Source organism: Schistocerca cancellata, chromosome 3 (genome assembly GCF_023864275.1).
Source record: "Schistocerca cancellata isolate TAMUIC-IGC-003103 chromosome 3, iqSchCanc2.1, whole genome shotgun sequence".
Taxonomy (NCBI): domain Eukaryota; kingdom Metazoa; phylum Arthropoda; class Insecta; order Orthoptera; family Acrididae; genus Schistocerca; species Schistocerca cancellata.
The window spans coordinates 658,271,356-658,296,393 of record NC_064628.1 but is presented as its reverse complement, the minus strand read 5'-3'; the positions used below and the strand labels follow the sequence as shown (position 1 = coordinate 658,296,393).

Sequence of the window (25,038 nt, the reverse complement as noted above, 5' to 3'; positions counted from 1 at the left end):
ACTACTAAACTTCATCCGAACAGGCCATGAAGGCCCAACGGTACCGACCGACCGCCGTATCATCCTCAGACCACAGGCGTCACTGGATGCAAATATGGAGTGGCATGTGGTCAGCACCCCACTCTCCCGGCCGTATGTCATAGCACCACACTGTTACATTTTCGAATTACAGAAATTTGGCAAATAATGTTCGATTCAACTTCTACGTCTCTTAAGCTGCTCTGAGATTCAAAGTGGTATTTTTTTTTTTTTTTAATCACTTCCACACTGTGGACCAGGTGTCAAGCTGCTTCTGCTTGCCACAAGTGATAATGATATCACGTACATTTTCATTGGTGACAGCTCCGACGACATAAGGGACAATGATGCTCGATATGTTGGCGAAGGTGTTGACGAAGCCGACGAGAGTGCCGGCGAAGTTGGGCGCTATGGCCTGCATGTTCATGTAGAAGGCGGAGCAGTGCGCGGCCATGCAGAAGCCGCCGAACCCCAGCAACGCCACGATGGCGGCCGAGTCGCAGCTCACCAGCGCCACCACCACCAGCGCCACCGCGGGACCCAGAAGACCTGTGTGCAAGAGGGCGCTGTAGCCGGCTCAGCTCTTCTGCCAGTCATAGGACACAGAGTGCAGCGCAAACGTAGTTGCAGTACACCTGAACTGGCTGCAAGTGCGGCTACTTAAATGTACACTGTAGACAGTCCTTTCGTAGTTACTTCATCCATCACTTCCTACTGATATCAATTTTTGAATCATCACATTATTGAAATTAGTCTGGCTGTGTAGTTTCAAGTCCAGTTTCAATTATTACAAATTCCTCAACCTGAGAACATTACTGTTCAACATAAAAAGATTCATGCCTGTGCTGAAGATTGCCAACACACTGGAAAGACTGTCATAATCTTCAATCTGGGTTTTAAAAAATTCCATCTTCTACAAAATGCAAAGTATTTCTTTTTCTTTTCTTTGCCAAAACAAGTGTCAGTACTATGTGGTTTTAATAAAATATCTAGAAGAGTTAAAAAAAAGTAGATGCCCCATGTGGTTCATGTACCAAATGAAGTATTAGAACTAGTAGAATTAGATTTGTTTGGCCGATTATCAAGAACACCAAGAGGTTTGCATTATATTCTAGTAGCCCTTGAACTGTTTTCTAAATTCATTAAATTATACTTCATGAGAAAATGCAAAGATAAAGCTCTGTGTGATAAAGTGATAAATGTAAAAATACGCAAATAAATATTTAATAATGGCTCATAATTTATTTCCAAGCAATCGGAAGCTACTATGCAGATTCAGGAAGTCGAATTAAAGTACATGGCCACTTACTATGCAGAATGCTATACAAGAGAAAGATAGGGAGATTTTGTCAGACTTTTGCCATGATAAGGATAGCAAATAGGCAAGACAAGTACATTAATATTGGGCTCAGAAGTACAGGATGTACAGCTACTCAAATTGTGGAAGGAATAAAAGAGCCTAATGTTATTTAGGAGAATGTCAAATTCCCTTCCAACAGTGATCTCCCATTAATAGAAAAGCAATGGTTAGCAGAGACCACATACAACAGCAAACCTGTAAGAAAAGACACGGGAAAAGTGAAAACTAACTAAGATACAGGTAGGAGAACTGGTGTTGCTTAAGTCACATGAAAAATGAAAAGAAATTACTACTGAAATTTTTAAGTTTTAGTATATACACTTAGGACGCTGTAATGTGACTGATATACCTCACAGAATCCCCAATACCTGATTTTTCCTAAATCGAAAAGGAAATATGGAGTATGATACATAATGGACTTAAAACTGTACAAGAACTGAATAAGTGAGTGAGTGAAATATAGAAGGTACAATTCTGTGTATACCAAGAGACTATGTGGTTATTAATATAGAAAGAGACATAGTAAAAGTAGACTGTGCATTTTTCCAGATGAGAGTCAGAACACTCTTACAAAAAAAATTGGACTGTGAGTGTTCAATTGTAAAGCGGTAACCTACACTAATTTTCAATATCACATATTTATTAACTGATTAAAATACACAGGAATACACAGAAACAAACATTGCGTGTCTAACGCCGTACGAAATGTACTTTTTCTATGTATTGAAAAATAAGAGAAATCAGGGCTCGCACAGAAAAATTTAAGTGCTCGTTTTTCCCGCATGCCGTTCGAGAGTGGAACGGTAGAGAGACAGCATGGAGGTGGTTCGTTGAACCCTCTGCCAGGCACTTTATTGTGAATAGCAGAGTAATCACGTAGATGTAGATGTAGAATCTTTTCTGACAGAGATTTGTGGGGTGACTTCAAGATTGTTGCTTGTTTACTTTTTTGGTGATGTTAATAACCATTTCAGAGAGTATTGTCATGAGAGAATGAACCCGTTTGTGATGCTCTTTAGCAAAGTGAATGTGTTAATAGCTGTGGTGCATCAGCAGATCCTTCTTCTGCTTCTACACTTTGTCCTGTTCAGGTTGAACAGCAAGTGTTAGGTCAGTTACAAAACTGATGTTTGGTCAGTCTGTCTTGGAGTAACATGATGGATGAAAATAGGGTAATTGCAAGAGGATTCAATAGAATACTTGCTAGTGAGAAGCAGTTTGAAAAGCTAGATAAAAGACTATGGATCAATGAAAAGCTATTTGAAAGAATAGATAAAAAACTAGAGATTAATTAAGTACAATTCATAAAGTCAGAAGCCAGTAGCAAGATTAATAATAGAGAATTGGATAAGGTTTTATTAGTGAAAATAGAAAGTAGTGCTGTGGAACATAAGGAAATTACTGACAGAATAAGAGAATAGGTTGAAAACGTTAGTGAAGAGGTGCAGGGAAACATACTGAGTTGGCCACACAATTAAAGGAAGAGTTACATATGTAGTTTGATAAAAGAATTTCTAATGTTGAAGGTAAACTTATTGCTAAGGAAGGAGGTAAGAGTCAGTTTCAGTTGGTTATTGATGAATGAACTAAACATTTGCAAAATAATTTTCAAATATTAACACAAGAATATGAGAGGTATGCAACAGAGTTTTCAAATATATTTGAGAGAACCTGATCAGCAAGTTGTTACACAAATTCAAAAACAGATTTTAAATGATGCCACAATTTTCGAAGGTCTATAAAACAATTTTGAAGAATAAAAGCTTTCTACAACAACAGAACAAATAAGTAGTAAAACAGGTTGATGAGCTACATTCTTCAGATGTTCATTTAGTGGTTAATGCTGAGCTGAATTGAAGTGGTGTAGTTCCTATCAGGATTGGTGGGTCAGAGGAAGTAAGGTCACTGTTAAGACTTAAAAAGGATCAAACGGAAATTAATAGGAGAGAAGGGAATAAGAACGAAAGTTGAAGGAAAGATTTACATGTTGAAGATAAGATGGCTAAAGATGTTGAAGGTCCATAGCATAGTAAGGGCCATGTACCTAATGATGAGGAAGACTCAAGGCATGAAGATGAGCCAGTTCCTTTGTTTCATTATGAGCTGAGAAGAACTCATTCTGGTTGTAGTGATCTTCATAGAGACACTGTACATGGTGAAGACATGTATAGTTTCGATCATAATCATTTTTTAACTGTCAAATAGTTTCAGTTTTGTTAGAAATTCAACCAACAACACTCATCCTTGACTGGATCAATTCGATTTTTCACTCCAACCTATTTGGCCTTTTGGTCACAATACTGAATTACTTGATAGGTGAACTGCTGTACATTTGTGTACAATGATTATAAACTGTAAATCATATGAAGAGTTTTGGTACTTACTCTTGTCTGGATATTCGTCTGAGGCAGCCCAGGATAGGGTCAAATATTCTATTCTATGTATGCAAAATTTTAACTGTTCTGGATTTAGGGGTCTGGTAAAATCCTTTGAATACACATTGTAAAAAAATCGATTCCTATATAATTCTTGCGGTACAGCTTAATTCATTTATATTTGTCTTATGAAACTTCCTTCACGCTTACATCCAAATATTCTTGCTGGTTATATGAGAGATGACTTGGATGGTTTTCAGAGTTTGCTACAGGAATTGGAGAATAACAGTGGGGATGAGAATAGCTGTGATGGGAACAATAATCGTTTATGCTGATCCTAGGACACAACAAAATAGAAAGTACCGTCATCAGTGATATGATTCATAGTGGGACAGGTATGGCAATGACAGTTGGAGGCATCAGGACAACAGATCAGATTACAATGTGAAAAGTGATTATAGGAGAAGCAGTAGTAATTGGAATGCTAGACTTTAAAGTAATTACAGAAATGGCAATGGGAATGATAGAGATTTAGGCCTGCACATTGTGTAGGTGTGATCATCTGAGCCTTGGAATAATGTGTGTGCTGTGAGCCCACCCCCACATGACTGAAAAATGCGTTCAGCAACTGATTGGGTGATGTGAATATGGTGAACACTAGTTATGGACAATGGAGGGAAGGCCTCGGACACGGTCAACCGATTCGGCTCATATTTGGCAGGTCGCTTGCTTACAACCTAAAGTGAAAACCTCTGATATGTCTTAGCGCAGTAACCCCGTTTTCGAGAAAAGTACCCCCCTAAAGGTTTTGACGCGCATTCGATTCAGAATTGACGGATAATTGAAAACAGATTTTTTCATCAACGGAGATGGGGTCCGCAAAAGCATATTTTCCTAGAAAACGAAGATAGAAACTTTTTCGACTGCCGCTCATGAACCGATAAGGTATGCGTTGTTAAACGAAAGCGTAATTGGAGCGACGACCAAGGCATCTGGCAGGGAACCAGAGAACCTGTGTTCGATTCGCAGTTGTAGTCCGCAGTTTTCTTCATTTGTATTCTTTTCCGAATCGAAACTGGTAGGACTAGGAGGATTAATTAGATAAGTTCGTCAGTAAGGTATAACGACTTGGCCTAGTAAGGAATTCGTAAGCCTCGTTGTAAGAAAACAAAGGATTGCTGCGAAGGCGAGCGTTAGACGCACTTTTTCGCATAAGGAAAAACTAACCCTTGTCGCAGTTGGTAGTATACATGAAGTAACGTATTCGTACAGGGCGCAGTATTGTATCATAGCGCTGGAAAACTATTGCCTAAAGATTCCACCTGCTTATAAGAAACTAGTGATTAATTTGGTTCTCGTATAGTACGAGGTGCATTCAAGTTCTAAGGCCTCCAATTTTTTTTCTCCGGACTGGAAAGAGATAGAAACATGCGCATTGTTTTAAAATGAGGCCACGTTCATTGTCAATACATCCCAGAAATGGCAGCACCATACGGCAGATGGAATTTTACCGCCAGCGGCGAGAATGAGAATTGTTTTAAATACTTAAAATGGCGACGTTTTCCTTACTTGAACAGCGTGCAATCATTCGTTTTCTGAATTTGCTTGGTGTGAAACCAATTGAAATTCATCGACAGTTGAAGGAGACGTGTGGTGGTGGAGTTATGGATGTGTCGAAAGTGCGTTCGTGGGTGCGGCAGTTTAATGAAGGCAGAACATCGTGTGACAACAAACCGAAACAACCTCGGGCTCGCACAAGCTGGTCTGACGACATGATCGAGAAAGTGGAGAGAATTGTTTTGGGGGATCGCCGAATGACTGTTGAACAGATCGCCTCCAGAGTTGGCATTTCTATGGGTTCTGTGCACACAATCCTGCATGACGACCTGAAAGTGCGAAAAGTGTCATCGAGGTGGGTGCCACGAATGCTGACGGACGACCACGTGTCTGCCCGTGTGGCATGTTGCCAAGCAATGTTGACGCGCAACGACAGCATGAATGGGACTTTCTTTTCGTCGGTTGTGACAATGGATGAGACGTGGATGCCATTTTTCAATCCAGAAACAAAGTGCCAGTCAGCTCAATGGAAGTACGCAGATTCACCGACACCAAAAAAATTTCGGGTAACCGCCAGTGCTGAAAAAATGATGGTGTCCATGTTCTGGGACAGCGAGGGCGTAATACTTACCCATTGCGCTCCAAAGGGCACTACGGTAACAGGTGCATCCTACGAAAATGTTTTGAAGAACAAATTCCTTCCTACACTGCAACAAAAACGTCCGGGAAGGACTGCGTGTGTGCTGTTTCACCAAGACAACGCACCAGCACATCCAGCTAACGTTACGCAACAGTTTCTTCGTGATAACAACTTTGAAGTGGTTCCTCATGGTCCCTACTCACCTGACCTGGCTCCTAGTGACTTTTGACTTTTTCCAACAATGAAAAACACTCTCCGTGGCCGCACATTCACCAGCCGCGCTGGTATTGCCTCAGCGATTTTCCAGTGGTCAAAACAGACTCCTAAAGAAACCTTCGCCGCTGCCATGGAATCATGGCGTCAGCGTTGTGAAAAATTGTACGTCTGCAGGGCGATTACGTCGAGAAGTAAAGCCAGTTTCATCGATTTCAGGTGAGTAGTTAATTAGAAAAAAAGTCGGAGGCCTTAGAACTTGAATGCACCTCGTAGTGGCCAATTGTTTAACCAACTCGTTAAAAAAATGTGCAACAAAAAGTAGACAACATACACACATGCACACACGCACGCAAACGCAACTCACAAACATATGACCACAATCTCTGGCAGTTAAGAGTTAGCCTGTCGGTCTGGCTCTAGCTACCAGAGACTGTGGTCATGTGTGTGTGTGAGTTACATTTGCGTGAGTGTGTGCTTATGTGTATGTTGTCTACTTTTGACAGAGACTGTGTTGGCCAAAAACTAACTCTCCAACAGTCTTTTTGTAGTGCCTTTCTGCATCTTCGCTATATAGGAGTAGCAACTATCCTTTTCATGATATTGTTACATACCATCCTGGATTTTCCATCGTTAAAAAATGTGTGCGTTACCAGTTCAAAACCTGAGAAATTGACAAACACTATTTAGAAAACACACCTTGAGGAAATTTTACAACCGTACGTTGCTTATAACAATTTTTGTCCGATACTGTATTATTGGCGTGGACAAACTAACACCGCCATGTGTGATAACATGCTTATAGATGACGAGGGTCAACCGACGCACGGTAGAAGTAATACCGTCAAACTGCGCACTTTTGTGCCAGCTATGTGATGTCTGCCGGCCGGACTGGCCGTGCGGTTCTAGGCGCTACAGTCTGGAGCCGAGCGACCGCTCCGGTCGCAGGTTCGAATCCAGCCTCGGGCATGGATGTGTGTGATGTCCTTAAGTTAGTTAGGTTTAATTGGTTCTAAGTTCCAGGCGACTAATGACCTCAGAAGTTAAGTCGCATAGTGCTCAGAGCCATTTTATGTGATGTCTATTTTTATCGCCAAGTTAAAAACTTTTTTTCCAGGATTTAAAATTGCACTCTGTTTCTGGAAATCCAGCGGGAATTCCACAGCTGAGTGGATGCAATACCAATCCACAGCATGATTTATGATCAACTTACAGCAACGATTTTTCGGACAATGTTATCGTATGAATTGTATGCTTCAAAAATTAACTTCCGAAAAAGAGATATTCTAAAATTAAATCACGTTTGTTTTCCTCTGAATCTTCGAAAGGAATGATGCAGATGCGCGAAGATTGCGTTCCTTAGATGTTTTTGGTGCCGACAGCATATTTGCGTCGAATGCTTACAGGGCAAGTAGACCTACCATCCATCTAGTTGTTCGAAGGAAACTGAGGACATGTAACAGAGTGAGAGACAGAGTCATTGTAAAGCGACCAGGACTAAAATTTTAATTCTTAGTAATCCAACTCATTTGACAAACTTATTTGCCTACCTTGTTACTGTTCTCCATTAATTTATTACCTCATTAACTATCCTGTACCTATCAATTTGGAAATGGAAAAAAAAAACAAAAAACAAAACTGGCAACCAAACACAGGTCTCCGCTCAGCAGCCAGATAACTTGGTAGCTACGCCAGCGGCTCTGTTTAACACCTCCTAGCTTATGGGTACGTAAACAGCAGCCGAAAAAGTTTCTTTTCTCGACTTCTGTGAAATTAGGCGTTTGCGAACGCATTATATCTTGATGAAAAGTGCTCGGTTTTCAATTATCTATCAATCGCATCAATTCTGAGTCAATTGTACGTCAAAGCTAGCGGTTCTTGAGCCAAAATATCTTGGAGTCCTTCGTTTTAGTTAATACAGAAGCAACCTGCCAAATTGGGCCGAATCTGTTGCCACTATCTAAGGCCTTCCCCTTGTTTGTTTTTATTAATGATGTAGTGTATATGCAGCACAAATACACAGATGTGACAACAACTGTTACTAATCCATCTAGTTGTTTATAGTCTGTATAATATTGCAAAAATGATCGATGTACCTGTTTTTCACACAGAATGGTATCCTGTCTACTGTTCCTCAAATCACCGGCGCAGTTGGCAATTTGCTGTTTGGATGGTTGGTTGACTTCATTTACCGGAAGCGATACGTGTCAAAAATTAGTGGCTTCCGTATTATAAACGGAATAGGTAAGTTTATGCATTGTATCTATTTTTTGTGTTTAAACCCTCTTTACGAGAGTTTTTACCTAGTGCGCTAGTAGTGAGTGATAGCAGAAAATGACACGTTATATTAAAAAAGGCGTTAATAATAATTATTTTTAGTTATTATTTTACTATCCAGAATGCTCTCGGGGTCTGTTTAACAATTTCTAGATTTCCAGTTGGGTTTTCGGTAACCAATTGGGGATCACACTGTCTATTGATTTGTTTATTTAATATGACTGCAAGTATAGCTTGAAAGAGTATGCGAAGTCAAATTATTGACCAGCTCATTAGGAATGCACACCGTCCACTGTGAATGTTCAAATGGTTCAAATGGCTCTGAGCACTATGGGACTCAACTGCTGAGGTCATTAGTCCCCTAGAACTTAGAACTAGTTAAACCTAACTAACCTAAGAACATCACAAACATCCATGCCCGAGGCAGGATTCGAACCTGCGACCGTAGCGGTCTTGCGGTTCCAGACTGCAGCGCCTTTAACCGCACGGCCACTTTGGCCGGCCACTGTGAATGTACTCCAACTCTCTGCTTGAGCAAGGTGGAATTTCTAACTAAGTATAAGTGCCAAATGGAAACATTGTTGTGATCTTTCTACTTTGATTTTATCTCCTTCCATATCACATCCTTCTCTTGCCCCTTGGAAATATTTTCAAGAGAAGCATAGTGACATTACGAAATGCGACGTTCTCCAAATACATGATACTGAAATTGTTTTCTTTGAGATCCTATAAAAGACCTCAAAAACACGCCAGCAACCATGTTATATCGAACACGAATGCAGACAGTCGTGAAACTGAACTCTTGAGGACACAGTAACCATCTGACAGAGCGACCATGAGTCAGTTTCACACTATTAAAAGTTCCAACACTCTGTGCTCAGTACAAACCCTGGTTGTCCCACCAAATAAGTAGCACCTAACTTTCACAAAGGCCAATACAATCGCTAAACTCTCAAGTCCAGTTATTGAATAGTTCACAATTCATGTGCACCTAGCTTGCAAAAGCGATTGTATGCTACTATACAACTCCATCTACCTAAAATTCCTGGAATAGCTTAAAAACGAAAATCATCTTAGAGATGTCCTTGTTGTTGTTGTTGTGTTCTTCAGTCCTGAGACTGGTTTGATGCAGCTCTCCATGCTACTCTATCCTGTGCAAGCTTCTTCATCTCCCAGTACCTACTGCAACCTACATCTTTCTGAATCTGCTTAGTGTATTCATCTCTTGGTCTCCCCCTACGACTTTTACCTTCCACGCTGCCCTCCAATACTAAATTGGTGATCCCTTGATGCCTCAGAACATGTCCTACCAACCGATCCCTTCTTCTGGTCAAGTTGTGCCACAAACTTCTCTTCTCCCCAATCCTATTCAATACTTCCTCATTAGTTATGTGACCTACCCATCTAATCTTCAGCATTCTTCTGTAGCACCACATTTCGAAAGCTTCTATTCTCTTCTTGTCCAAACTATTTATCGTCCATGTTTCACTTCCATACATGGCTACACTCCATACAAATACTTTCAGAAACTACTTCCTGACACTTAAATCTATACTCGATGTTAACAAATTTCTCTTCTTCAGAAACGCTTTCCTTGCCACTGCCAGTCTACATTTTATATCCTCTCTACTTCGACCATCATCAGTTATTTTGCTGCACAAACAGCAAAACTCCTTTACTACTTTAAGTGTCTCATTTCCTAATCTAATACCCTCAACATCACCCGACTTAATTCGACTACATTCCATTATCCTCGTTTTGCTTTTGTTGATGTTCATCTTATATACTCCCTTCAAGACACTATCCATTCCGTTCAACTGCTCTTCCAAGTCCTTTGCTGTCTCCGACAGAATTACAATGTCATCGGCGAACCTCAACGTTTTTATTTCTTCTCCATGGATTTTAATACCTACTCCGAATTTTTCTTTTGTTTCCTTTACTGCTTGCTCAATATACAGATTGAATAGCATCGGGGAGAGGCTACAACCCTGTCTTACTCCCTTCCCAACCACTGCTTCTCTTTCATGCCCCTCGACTCTTATAACTGCCATCTGGTTTCTGTACAGATTGTAAATAGCCTTTCGCTCCCTGTATTTTACCCCTGCCACCTTAAGAATTTGAAAGAGAGTATTCCAGTCAACATTGTCAAAAGCTTTCTCTAAGTCTACAAATGCTAGGAACGTAGGTTTGCCTTTCCTTAATCTTTCTTCTAAGATAAGTCGTAAGGTCAGTATTGCCTCACGTGTTCCAGTATTTCTACGGAATCCAAACTGATCTTCCCCGAGGTCGGCTTCTACTAGTTTTTCCATTCGTCTGTAAAGAATTCGTGTTAGTATTTTGCAGCTGTGGCTTATTAAACTGATTGTTCGGTAATTTTCACATCTGTCCACACCTGCTTTCTTTGGGATTGGAATTATTATATTCTTCTTGAAGTCTGAGGGTATTCCGCCTGTTTCATACATCTTGCTCACCAGATGGTAGAGTTTTGCCAGGACTGGCTCTCCCAAGGCCGTCAGTAGTTCCAATGGAATGTTGTCTACTCCGGGGGCCTTGTTTCGACTCAGGTCTTTCAGTGCTCTGTCAAACTCTTCACGCAGTATCGTATCTCCCATTTCATCTTCATCTACATCCTCTTCCATTTCCATAATATTGTCCTCAAGTGCATCGCCCTTGTATAGACCCTCTATATACTCCTTCCACCTTTCTGCTTTCCCTTCTTTGCTTAGAACTGGGTTTCCATCTGAGCTCTTGATGTTCATACAAGTGGTTCTCTTATCTCCAAAGGTCTCTTTAATTTTCCTGTAGGCAGTATCTATCTTACCCCTAGTGAGATAAGCCTCCACATCCTTACATTTGTCCTCTAGCCATGCCTGCTTAGCCATTTTGCACTTCCTGTCGATCTCATTTTTGAGACGTTTGTATTCCTTTTTGCCTGCTTCACTTACTGCATTTTTATATTTTCTCCTTTCATCAATTAAATTCAATATTTCTTCTGTTACCCAAGGATTTCTACTAGCCCTCTTCTTTTTACCTACTTGATCCTCTGCTGCTTTCACTACTTCATCCCTCAAAGCTACCCATTCTTCTTCTACTGTTTTCTTTCCCCAATTCCTGTCAATTGTTCCCTTATGCTCTCCCTGAAACTCTCTACAACCTCTGGTTCTTTCAGTTTATCCAGGTCCCATCTCCTTAAATTCCCACCTTTTTGCAGTTTCTTCAGTTTTAATCTACAGGTCATAACCAATAAATTGTGGTCAGAGTCCACATCTGCCCCTGGAAATGTCTTACAATTTAAAACCTGGTTCCTAAATCTCTGTCTTACCATTATATAATCTATCTGATACCTTTTAGTATCCCCAGGGTTCTTCCATGTATACAACCTTCTATCATGTCCTTGCTTAGGTAAAAATCCTCACTCAACTCTGGATGAGAAAGGAGAGGAGCCTCCAAAAATAACTTGTTTTATACTGTCTGTGCTTGGGCATCCCTCTCACAAGTAGTTTTCTTACCCATCAATGTACACAAATCTGGCATAGCCAGAACAGTCAGATTCAAGCCTATTATAAAAACAGATCGATCCCAAAAATCGATGATGCTGCTTCTTTGTCACAATGGGAAAATCTCTAATTAAAGATGAAATCTTTCATGCAGTCACAAAGTTTCACAATAATTTAATTGTCTCTGCCTGAACTATAACTTCTCCAAATTGACTGTTGCGCCAAACTGTTTGTAGACACTCAACAACATATCCAGAACTTTTTATTATATTTCCCCCAATTCTCTTCTACCATTCACACTTCAACTTATATGGTCAATGTCTTTCTGAGATATGATGGAAGAGTGTTATTAAAACCTCCAGTAAATGCAGCTGAAATGAGATTCAACCCAATGGGTAACTTGCAAAACTAATAGTAACAATCATATTATAAGAATGCTGTGAACATTCAACATCGAGGATGCAGTTAAGTTTGCCAGTAGCTAGTTATAGGTCAATTGAAGACAGGACCTTAATATTCTGAAATTTATTCAGTAACTCGTCTCGCACCAATGGTCATGTTTCTGGCGCAACAATTGTGTTAATGTGCTTGTGTAATCCAACATCAACCCAAAACTACTTCCCGTCTTTGGCACAACTAACAATGGGTTATTATATGAGATGACATAAGATTCAGTTACCTCTTGCTACAACATTTTCTCAACTCCTGCTATAGCTCTCTCTTTGTATATTACTGATGTACGAAACTGTCTCACAAAGAATCTCTTTTGTTCCTTAAATTTGAACTGGTATAAAAATCCCTTAATAGCACCAGGGTGTTCAGAAAACACTGAAGAACGATGATGCAGTACCTCAAACATATTTCGTATTACTTCCTTATCTGCCTCCTAAATACAGTCATCCCAGTTCATACTGTCTTATTCAGTACTAACACATCTTTGGCAATCTAGTAATAGAACTGCATTATCTATACTCTCACAGACCTCAATTCAAAAGACAACATAGCCCCTGTGAGAACTTTAAGACAGTCATTTGAGCTCTTCTCCCTAATCACACACTCAAAAACAATTAACTTCAGTGTAGATGCATTACACTTCAACAGCACTTCACTATGACCCAAGTCCATCATATCTTGGCATGTAAACAAAAAATCAACTGCCAATATAACATTAATAGCCAGTCTAGGCACAACCACAAAATCTGCGTGATACTTCTTACTGTGACACAAAAATCCATCACTCTTCACTTCAGCACTCCTTCCATGGATTGCCCCCATTGTGGGGCAATGTAAAAGACGAGCTACCAGAGGTCGAAATACGTCGTAAATCAATAAAAATGATAAAATTTTTTGACGTAAAAAAATTAAACTTCTTTAACAATCGTACATTGTGACTGTTGTGAATAGTTCCTTTCTGGATACAAAAGATTTCCGTTTTCTGTGACATCTAAGACACTGTTTTAAATAAGGAGTTAGGAAATTAGTCAATATTTGATTTAGCTTCTTCATCTTCGCGTCGAAGTGTTGTGGGTCAGATGCTATATAAACTTGGATGTATAGCATATTTATTTTCCAAACTGTTATCTTTATCAACTCGTCTTCTAGAGCAAAAAAGCTTCAGAAAATATAACTCCATTAACAAATGCAAGCAGTCAGGTTTAATGTATCTATAAAAAGTTATACTCCTATGAAAAAGACGTAACATATTCTTTTGCATTAAAGACTGTGGGGCCGCGCGGGATTAGCCGAGTGGTCAAAGGCGCTGCAGTCGTGGACTGTGCGGTTGGTCCCGGTGGAGGTTCGAGTCCTCCCTTGGGCATGGGTGTGTGTGTGTATTTCTCCTTAGGATAATTTAGGTTAAGTCGTGTGTAAGTTTAGGGACTGATGACCTTAGCAGTTAAGTCCCAGTCGGCCGCGGTGGTCTCGCGGTTCTAGGCGCTCAGTCAGGAACCGTGCGACTGCTACGGTCGCAGGTTCGAATCCTGCCTCGGGCATGGATGTGTGTGATGTCCTTAGGTTAGTTAGGTTTAAGTAGTTCTAAGTTCTAGGGGACTGATGACCTAAGATGTTTAAGTCCCATAGTGCTCAGAACCAATTTTGAGTTAAGTCCCATAAGATTTCATACACATTTGAACATTTGGACAAAGACTGTGGAAATCAATGGTAATGGACCGTACGTTCAGAAACCGTACTGTCCATTACGTGAAACAGTAAAGACAGCTGTTTGGGAAACAGTTTTTATAATACGAGTATATTCATATTTAGCATTTTCTCATATTCATTGTTTCTTAAAAGCGAAAATAAATTTTAGATCTTCTTCTTAGAAAAGGAATGGCCCTGTTTCCCCAAAAATTTATTTTATTTGTGTTGTGAAATGAGCCAAGTGTCGACTTGATAAGTCGAATGGATAGTAAGGAATACCATGCTATGACAAATTTCTTTCTTTCAAGCGCATTATATCCAACAAATATTCATACAAATTTCTTTTAGGTACGAGGGCAGTTCAACAAGTAATGCAACACATTTTTTTTCTGAAACAGGGGTTGTTTTATTCAGCATTGAAATACATCAGGTTATTCCCCAATCTTTTAGCTACACAACACTATTTTTCAACGTAATCTCCATTCAATGCTACGGCCTTACGCCACCTTGAAATGAGGGCCTGTATGCCTGCACGGTACCATTCCACTGGTCGATGTCGGAGCCAACGTCGTACTGCATCAATAACTTCTTCACCATTCGCGTAGTGCCTCCCACGGATTGCGTCCTTCATTGGGCCAAACATATGGAAATCCGACGGTGCGAGATCGGGGCTGTAGGGTGCATGAGGAAGAACAGTCCACTGAAGTTTTGTGAGCTCCTATCGGGTGCGAAGACTTGTGTGAGGTCTTGCGTTGTCATGAAGAAGGAGAAGTTCGTTCAGATTTTTGTGCCTACGAACACGCTGAAGTCGTTTCTTCAATTTCTGAAGAGTAGCACAATACACTTCAGAGTTGATCGTTTGACCATGGGGAAGGACATCGAACAGAATAACCCCTTCAGCGTCCCAGAAGACTGTAACCATGACTTTACCGGCTGAGGGTATGGCTTCAAACTTTTTCTTGGTAGGGGAGTGCCGTTTTGTTTCAGGTTCGAAGTGATGAACCCATGTTTCATCGCCTGTAACAATCTTTGACAAGAAATTGTCACCCTCAGCCACATGACGAGCAAGCAATTCCGCACAGATGGTTCTCCTTTGCTCTTTATGGTGTTCAGTTAGACAACGAGGGACCCAGCGGGAACAAACCTTTGAATATCCCAACTGGTGAACAATTGTGACAGCACTACCAACAGAGATGTCAAGTTGAGCACTGAGTTGTTTGATGGTGATCCGTCGATCATCTCGAACGAGTGTGTTCGCACGCTCCGCCATTGCAGGAGTCACAGCTGTGCACGGCCGGCCCGCACGCGGGAGATCAAACAGTCTTGCTTGACCTTGCGGCGATGATGACACACGCTTTGCCCAACGACTCACCGTGCTTTTGTCCACTGCCAGATCACCGTAGACATTCTGCAAGCGCCTATAAATATCTGAGATGCCCTAGTTTTCCGCCAAAAGAAACTCGATCACTGCCCGTTGTTTGCAACGCACATCCGTTACAGACGCCATTTTAACAGCTCCGTACAGCGCTGACACCTGTCGGAATTCAATGAAACTATACGAGACGAAGCGGGAATGTTTGAAAATATTCCACAAGAAATTTCCGGTTTTTTCAACGAAAATTGGCCGAGAAAAAAAATGTGTTGCATTACTTATTGAACTGCCCTCGTACATAAGAACTATATATTCGACAGATACAAAAAAGGGAAGAAACTGAGCGGTCAGGAAGTCTAACTGCCGTGCGAAGGTCCGAGGTTGAGCTCCCAGTGTTGCCAGGGATTGTTTTTGTAGGTGGGGCTACTGGAATAAGAGGCACTTCTTCTCGTTAGGTCAGCTGAAGGGATACTTGAATGAGAAGCAGCAGTCTGGAAAGCTGACAACAGCTTCGAGAGTGGTACGTCAAACCTACATCTTTAAATGACGTCAGAATGACACACAGGCCGGTAAAAATCGCGTGGTCCTCTAGGCCAGATCACCGAGTCTTTCACAAACGAAGAATTGTGTAGGAATGTGTCCATATTTCTCTTGAAGACGACGAAAACATCGAGAAAATGTCCTATGTAGAACTCAATGATTTATGATGAGGATGAATGAAACAGTGGACGTCATATGTAGACCACTACAGCGGGGATGGACTTCGTTTCCACATTTGCGGAAACGAAGATTTCTGCGATCTATGGATCCTTTACAAAAATAAGCTAATTTTACGCTACTATTTGTTATTGTGGGTGAGATCTGGGATCCATTACCTAATTCCTAAACTCATCTGAAGAATCCTGAACGGAATCTCAGCAGTGTTCGAAACGTCATGTTGTTGTAGCCGCTGGGGAAAGTGGCGTAGCCTAATCTCCAGGATCATTTTACTTTCATCAACTTCACTCATCATTGCAAAGGATATTCTTTGTATTTATTACGTTATGGGGGGGGGGGCGGGGAGGCCAGTAGCTGAACAATACTTCATAACTGTCCTGGACCAACCAGACGACCGACTGGATAAAGGATGTGACAACATAATTAGATTGTAAAAGAAAAATCTAGACAATGCATCTGCTCACCAAGTTATTATGTCAATGGGAATAATGGAATGTACGAAGTTCGAATCTGTAGTTACACGGCCGAGAGATTCTAGGCGCTACAGTCTGGAACCGCGCGATCGCTACGGTCGCAGGTTCGAATCCTGCCTCGGGCATGTATGTGTGTGATGTCCTTAGGTTAGTTAGGTTCAAGTAGTTTTAAGTTCTAGGAGACTGATGACCTCAGAAGTTAAGTCCCACAGCGCTCAGAGCCATTTTTTTGTAGTTACACTTTGTCAGCCCACACTGGAAAGCTACTGTGTATAGTCCTACAACTCTTATTAAGGTCACTTTGAGAACCTTGTTTTTATGGCGGTGGATATGTTGTACAACCTAGCTTTAAAAATAATACTACATGTATTCAGTCTGGAACCGCGCGGCCGCTACGGTCGCAGGTTCGAATCCTGCCTGGGGTATGGATGTGTGTGATGTCCTTAGGTTACTTAGGTTTAAGTAGTTCTAAGTTCTAGGGGACTGATGACCTTAGAAGTTAAGTCCCATAGTGCTCAGAGCCATTTGAACATTTGAACTACATGTATTAAACGTGCAAACTGCACTTGCGTGCCGCATTTGTATTAAACATCAGGTGAAAAGATTAGTGCATCAACTGCAAAAATGTAACTGAACTATCTTATTACTACTTATTTTTCATAAAATTTGTCTCATTCTAGTCTGTGGCTAAACTGATCACAGAGTCATCCCGTTACAGAGCTTATTCTGAAAAATTTGCAAGCTCCCACCACACAATACGATTAAAGATACAGCAAAATTATGCTCATTGTGTTAATTAGCATCTCAGGGTCAATTCCTTAGGCTTTATTTATTATTGCCAGATAAACAAAACTTTGGCAGGTGGACTCTTATGGGAAAGATGTCGGGCATTTCAATGTTAGGAGGCAAGGTCCACACAGTACTGCTCCACTTGGGGCACTTCGTTCTGTGTTTCTCCTTTGGCGCTAGCACATTGCACAGATCCACCTATTGTCAGAGTACCTTGGAACTAGCGGGGTTGTGTGAAATCGTGCACATGGCATACGTAGACTCTTCCTACTGGAAAGGCGGAGTAGCTACCTGGTAGGCGACTCGCCACGACCTCTTTGAATTCGCCGTGTGGTGGACGGTTTCCTTACAAGAAAATCTGCCATCATTCAGATTATTTATGGTCCTGACAAAAGTCAGCAATAGCTGTATTTCCCCAAAATAAAAAGTCATTTCGAACTGAACATATGGTGGTTCATTGGAGGAAATTTGACTGAGAAATTAAATGGAACATTTGCAGTTTGATTGAATATATCTAAGCGCATTTTTTTAATTAATTTAAGTATGAGAATGAAGGGAAAAGGAAATATTTGTCCTTCTTGCATTCGTCACGTTGAGATGTTCGGTTCTGTTGCAGTCTTCCTTTAGGCATAATGTAACAACACAGTTAACCATCAAAAATCAAGTACATTGATTTCCGTATGCCGTGGATGACTCGTTTGCTTATATTTTTCCTCAATACGTAAGCACTCGCCTCTGTGGCCGAGTGGTTCTAGGCGCTTCAGTCTGGAACCGCGCGACCGCTACGGTCGCAGGATCGAACCCTGCCACGGGCGTAGATGTGTGTGCTGTCCTTACGTTAGTTAGGTTCTAAGTTCTTAGTTCTAAGTTCTAGGGGACTGATGACCTCAGATGTTAAGTCCCATAGTGCTCAGAGCCATTTGAACCATTTTTGAATACGTAAGCACCGCTCCCTACCTGTGTTTCCACCTTATACACCACAAACACATTTGTGAGTGCTGAAATGCTAGCACTACTACCTATGGATGTGTACAGAGACTCAAGTAGTAATGACACAAATCCACAATGATGATCATTGACAGATTTTGATACGTGGAGTTACATTTCGTTTTAGTTGTGTTTACGTAGTTACTGATCAAAAGTTTTATGAATGATAATGTCTTTTGCTCATCGTTGTGGAGGATGCTGTTACCATAATTGATGCTTTCCGAATAAAGTAATCAATTGTCCCAGATGCGAGTTTAAAGTTCAGAATTAACAGTTTATTCAACTTTTTCAGAAATTAAATACCAGACTGGTGGTTAATCTATTCACTGTTGCTAATTGGATCTAAAGTTTTACTTTACTGGTCCGTATTGATCACACCAACTTTCACAATTCACTATTACCTGTTTCGGCTACTCCCATCTTCAGGTCTGTTACAAACAAAACAGATCAGAAAATGGCAGTAGCCGAAACCGTAGTAGTGAAGTGTGAAAGTTTGTATGATTAAGAAAGATCTGTAAAATAAAGTTTCAAAATATGATCACCGACTCGTTTTCAGACTTTATGTCTTCAATTGATGCATCTAAAGTAGCGTGAGTCCCGATATCATTATTAGAAACTCACTATAAATTTAAAATAGAACCAGTAATAAAGCATGTGTTCACAGACGAAAACCTTCGATATTCAGCTCATTACTAATCACAATAAATGATAGCCCATCCGACACTCGACGTAATAATAGAAACCACACTAAAGAGTCTGAGTCAACGAGTCCAACTCGGTAAGACATTGCTCTTATTCCGAACCCGTTCTACACACGAAAATCACCAGTTCCACCTAACCTGAGACAAAATAATTGTAAGTGACCGCCGTGAAATTTTCAGAGTCCACAGTGAAGCGCCATGAAAATAGTTCTGTGTGTAGTGCCTAACGTCCCGAAAAAAACTCCAAAGTTCCTAAAAGCTTGCGGCCAGATCAACGCCCAGACCAGCGCAGAACCTGCGTCTTCCGCTATGTCCGATCGATTGTGGCAGTGGCAAAACGGAAGCCCCCATTTATAAGTGGGTTTTCCCAGATCCCGGTAATTCCATGAATTAATATTAGAGTAAATACTAGTTCAGATAACACCTTTTTGTACGGAAGTTCAGTCTTAAAGCTACGTGCGACGATAGAAGTGCGATGAAAACCTAACTGATGTGATATAATTACTTAATAATACATCAAATAGTTCGCCCACAAATCTAATTCGAATGATGACAGAGTTCAAAAGAATTGATCATTTCTTACCGTGCCTCTAGTAATTACTGTACATCCTTGAATGACACATCTATCTTGAAGGAAATGAGCTGCTCTTTGCACACCTGTAATCAAAATTTACGTAACCACGTTTAAATTATGGGCTAAACTACGAAAAAGTGTGCTTAAATAACTGAAATATATAATTAAACATATAAAACTTACAATCTGAATGTTGTATGTGAAGCATGTTTACTTTCACTAACACACATGGGCATGGTGATCGTGATTCTCTCTCGGTTCATTAATTAAGCTCAGTTTTACCAAACAACCCTCTCTCTTTCCATTTAAAAATAAAAGCAAACATGAATGCGTCTCGATGAGGGCTTTAATCTGATGAGTCGACCTCTCTTGTAGTTAAGTACTTTCAATTTTTATTAAATATTTAGGGAATAGTCCGTTACGGAAACCTTCCCGACTATGACTAATTACGCATATAATTTGCGTAGTCCAAGTGCCAACTAAATCTCTTGTTCTGCTCTCTAAATTGATGTGTCTCAACCCGCCGTAAGTTTTATGAATTATGAAGCACGTAAACGTTTACAAAGCTGTCTAGTCTTTGTGCGAGTCGTATCTGTTCGTGTGACGTCACGTCTAGACGGTGTGGGCAGAGCGGCCACCCTGGCATAGCCATCAGGCCTCCTTCGCCTTCCGTCAAACCTCAAAACAGAGGCACACTGACGGGCTGCCACACTCAAACCAAATGAAACCACCTCCGATCTCGTTACTGCTAGTCATGTTACAAACGCGATACTTAAGTAAAATCCCTCGAGAACACTGGAGGGTGTGTCATGTGTCTGAGACATTATCCAGCTCGGTACTACGCACGGGAATCTCACGAAGGTGCACCGATGTTTAGTTGAAGTTGTGAGACCCCATTACTGGGCAGCTGGTCGTTGTTTACACAGAGGGTGTGGCGGAGAGAGACTGGCCCAGATTTCTACCGCAACTGATCGGCACTACTTACGCTCAGAGTTAAAGTCTTGAGCGACTTCCCACCAGCAGATGGAGTGCCTCAAATAACGTCCAGCAGCCAAGTGTTCCACAGCAGTAGAATCTCCAAACCGCTTCTCTCCCACAGCGTCCTGGTATCTTCTTGTGTCACATAAGCTAGTAAGGATACTTCGTCCTGCTGGTCCGTTTATTTGTTAATGACTATAGTTACACTTACGTTAAACGTATTCGCAACTGCAAATATGGACAACCATCATCTGTAGATTGGAATGACGACAATGTAAATTTGTGTTAGACCGGAGCTTGATCCCGGGTATACCGCTTATTATGAGCGATCGCCTTACCATTTAGCTATCCGTGCACGACTCGCAGACAGTCCCAAACTTCCAAATGCCCTCAACCGTCTGTCTACAATCTGTATTCATACATCCATTACGTCTATTCCAGTACAGGCGAGACATTTTTTGGAAGTCGTTTGCCTGGTGTTGGCGGATAAATACGATTTTGCAGTGCCTGTGTTGACAACATATGGAAGTTTGGGCCTGGCCGTGAGTCATGCGCCAATAGCCAAATGTTAAGGCGACCTCTCACGATAAGTGGGATATACGGACTTGAGTCCGGTCCGGCACAAATTTTTATTGTCGTCATTCCATTGTACAGCCGATGGTTGTCGAAATTCGCAATTGCTAATAAATTTAATGTGTTTTATAACGGCTGTAGTCACCGCAGTGGCTGTAATTCGGAATAACACATTCACTGTAAAGTCGTTGTTACACTTAGTTTACACCACCTGTTCCCTCGCTAAATGAGATGCTCACTTCCCCAAAGAGTATATACACGGTGTTACAAAAATGTACGGCCAAACTTTCAGGAAACATTCCTCACACACAAATAAAGAAAAGATGTTATGTGGACATGTGTCCGGAAACACTTAGTTTCCATGTTAGAGCTCATTTTAGTTTCGTCAGTATGTACTGTACTTCCTCGATTCTGATGATCAAATTGTAAATTTTCACAATCAACATGTGTGGGCTGACGAGAATCCGCATGCAGTTGTGCAATCACGTCATCAACACAGATTTTCTGCGAACGTTTGGGCAGGCATTGTTGGTGATATCTTTATTGGGCCCCATGTTCTTCCACTTACGCTCAATGGAGCACGTTATAATGATTTCATACGGGATACTCTACCTGTGCTGCTAGAACATGTGCCTTTACGAGTACGACACAACTTGTGGTTCATGCACGATGGAGCTCCTGCACATTTCAGTCGAAGTGTTCGTACGCTTCTCAACAACAGATTCGGTGACCGATGGATTGGTAGAGGCGGACGAATTCCATGGTCTCCACGCTCTCCTGACCTCAACCCTCTTGACTTTCATTTATGGGGGCATTTGGAAGCTCTTGTCGTCAGTTTGGAACCGCGAGACCGCTACGGTCGCAGGTTCGAATCCTGCCTCGGGCCTGGATGTGTGTGATGTCCTTAGGTTAGTTAGGTTTAAGTAGTTCTAAGTTATAGGGGACTGATGACCTCAGATGTTAAGTCCCATAGTGCTCAGAGCCATTTGAACCAAAGCTCTTGTCTACGCAACACCCGGTACCAAATGTAGAGACTCTTCGTGCTCGTATTGTGGACGGCTGTGATACAACACGCCATTCTCCAGGGCCGCATCAGCGCATCAGGGATTCCATGCGACGGAGGGTGGATGCATGTATCCTCGCTAACGGAGGACATTTTGAACATTTCCTGTAACAAAGTGTTTGAAGTCACGCTGGTACGTTCTGTTGCTGTGTGTTTCCATTCCATGATTAATGTGATTTGAAGAGAAGTAATAAAATGAGCTCTAACATGGAAAGTAAGCGTTTCCGGACACATGTCCACATAACATCTTTTCTTTATTTGTGTGTGTGCAATGTTTCCTGAAAGTTTGGCCGTACATTTTTGTAACACATTGTATTGCAGAATAATGATTATTTTGATGACATCTGTCTCTGATCTGCAAACCCCATCTCGTGTTGAGCTGCGAATCTTGTCATATATTTTAGATTGTCTCCTTCTTTTCGCATCATCGTCCTGGTCTACAGGCGGGTGCTCAAATGGTTCAAATGGTTCTAAGCACTATGGGACTTAACATCTGAGGTCATCACTTCCCTAGATGGTTCAAATGCCTCTAAGCACTATGGGACTTAACATATGAGGTCATCTGTCCCCTAGAACTTAGTACTACTTAAACCTAACTAACCTAAGGACATCACAAACATCCATGCCCGAGGCAGGATTCGAACCTGCGGCAGTAGGAGCAGCACCGTTCCGGACTGAAGCGCCTAGAACCGTTCGGTCCCAGCGGCCAGCTCAGGCGGGTGCAGCAGAACTTTTTTCTGCCCACAAAATTATTTGAGGGAGCTCACTTATAGCTTCCTTGTGTATTGACGTGACGTCTCCTTGAATCTACTCATTGAAATATCTTTGGACAGTGTAGATGGATTGATAAGGAGACTACTTCGAGAAATGTCGTTGTCAAGCTGAGAACTTTTTCCTTTCCCCTCATCAACTAACGTCAAACGAGTGACCCTAATCTCGTTAGTGGGGTAACAAAAGAAATTTAATGTCTTTATCACAAAAATGAACCAGTCACAGGCGAAGCTAAACGAACAAGTGTTGCTGTATGTGTCTTGAGAATCTGTTCCCAATGATAACATTGGTACGTAAAAGTTTTCTATACTTACACTTTCCACGTCAAAGTGCAAGATGTCGGCGATGTAGAGCGGCAGCGTAGAAAGTAGCAGGTAGAGAGCAATGTCCGAGGCCATGAGGTAGCCGACCAGGGCCCAGGTGACTGGCGTCGGCAGCAGGCTCCTCCATGGCACAGGCAGTTTTTGCTGCAACATCAGAAACGTAGTGCACAGGTTACAACTGCTGACTACACTGTATTGTCCAAGGGCTAGTGCACAGACAGACTGCCAAAACAGACGAGAAGTCAAACGACAGTCAAGAGAGAAGTTACGGCCCTGTCTCTCAGGCCTTATCTTTGAACTGAGGCGAGACCAAATCAGTACCAATTAACAAAGCCAGAACCGACTTATACGACAAACAAGGTTTCTAATCAATTTCACCTGCATCAAAGCGATGTAACCGTTGCATTCGAGAAAGGGCATTACGGAGGTGACGAGACGTGAATTTCCGATGCTTGCGAAGGAGGGAGAATTTACTGCTTGTCATTGTGTTCTAGGGGTAGGTTCATTGACCTCTATTCAAAACGACCTAGCTCCCGGAGCCGATCCTACTCAGTGCTAAATTGTAAATAAAAGTCTTGTTTTTCTTTCTGCGGTCTTCCTAAAGATCTTTTGCCCACTAAGTAATATTTCTTTATTATGTTTGGTATTCTGTCGTCTTCCCTTCTTAAGACACTGTCCTTCCAGCTGTTCCTGTATTCACTGATCTGTTCATTGAAGATTTTCAGTTCAAATGGTTCGAATGGCTCTGAGCACTATGGGACTTAACATCTATGGTCATCAGTCCCCTATAATTTAGAACTACTTAAACCTAACTAACCTAAGGACATCACAAACATCCATGCCCGAGGCAGGATTCGAACCTGCGGCAGTAGGAGCAGCACCGTTCCGGACTGAAGCGCCTAGAACCGTTCGGTCCCAGCGGCCAGCTCAGGCGGGTGCAGCAGAACTTTTTTCTGCCCACAAAATTATTTGAGGGAGCTCACTTATAGCTTCCTTGTGTATTGACGTGACGTCTCCTTGAATCTACTCATTGAAATATCTTTGGACAGTGTAGATGGATTGATAAGGAGACTACTTCGAGAAATGTCGTTGTCAAGCTGAGAACTTTTTCCTTTCCCCTCATCAACTAACGTCAAACGAGTGACCCTAATCTCGTTAGTGGGGTAACAAAAGAAATTTAATGTCTTTATCACAAAAATGAACCAGTCACAGGCGAAGCTAAACGAACAAGTGTTGCTGTATGTGTCTTGAGAATCTGTTCCCAATGATAACATTGGTACGTAAAAGTTTTCTATACTTACACTTTCCACGTCAAAGTGCAAGATGTCGGCGATGTAGAGCGGCAGCGTAGAAAGTAGCAGGTAGAGAGCAATGTCCGAGGCCATGAGGTAGCCGACCAGGGCCCAGGTGACTGGCGTCGGCAGCAGGCTCCTCCATGGCACAGGCAGTTTTTGCTGCAACATCAGAAACGTAGTGCACAGGTTACAACTGCTGACTACACTGTATTGTCCAAGGGCTAGTGCACAGACAGACTGCCAAAACAGACGAGAAGTCAAACGACAGTCAAGAGAGAAGTTATGGCCCTGTCTCTCAGGCCTTATCTTTGAACTGAGGCGAGACCAAATCAGTACCAATTAACAA

At 41.6% G+C, this 25,038-nt stretch overlaps 1 protein-coding gene across 1 annotated transcript in view; it reads right to left on the bottom strand.

The window, feature by feature from the left end:
* Window positions 1-256: 256 nt before the first annotated feature.
* The window catches only part of LOC126176489 (sialin-like), a 46,127-nt gene continuing 21,345 nt past the window's right edge, over window positions 257-25,038 (bottom strand). Inside the window, exons 4-6 of the mRNA XM_049923644.1 lie at window positions 24,699-24,851; window positions 23,385-23,541; window positions 257-567 (exon numbers count right to left, since the gene is read on the bottom strand). Of these exons, the coding sequence (XP_049779601.1) occupies window positions 257-567; window positions 23,385-23,541; window positions 24,699-24,851 (621 nt within the window). The remainder of the gene's footprint in view (window positions 568-23,384; window positions 23,542-24,698; window positions 24,852-25,038) is intronic.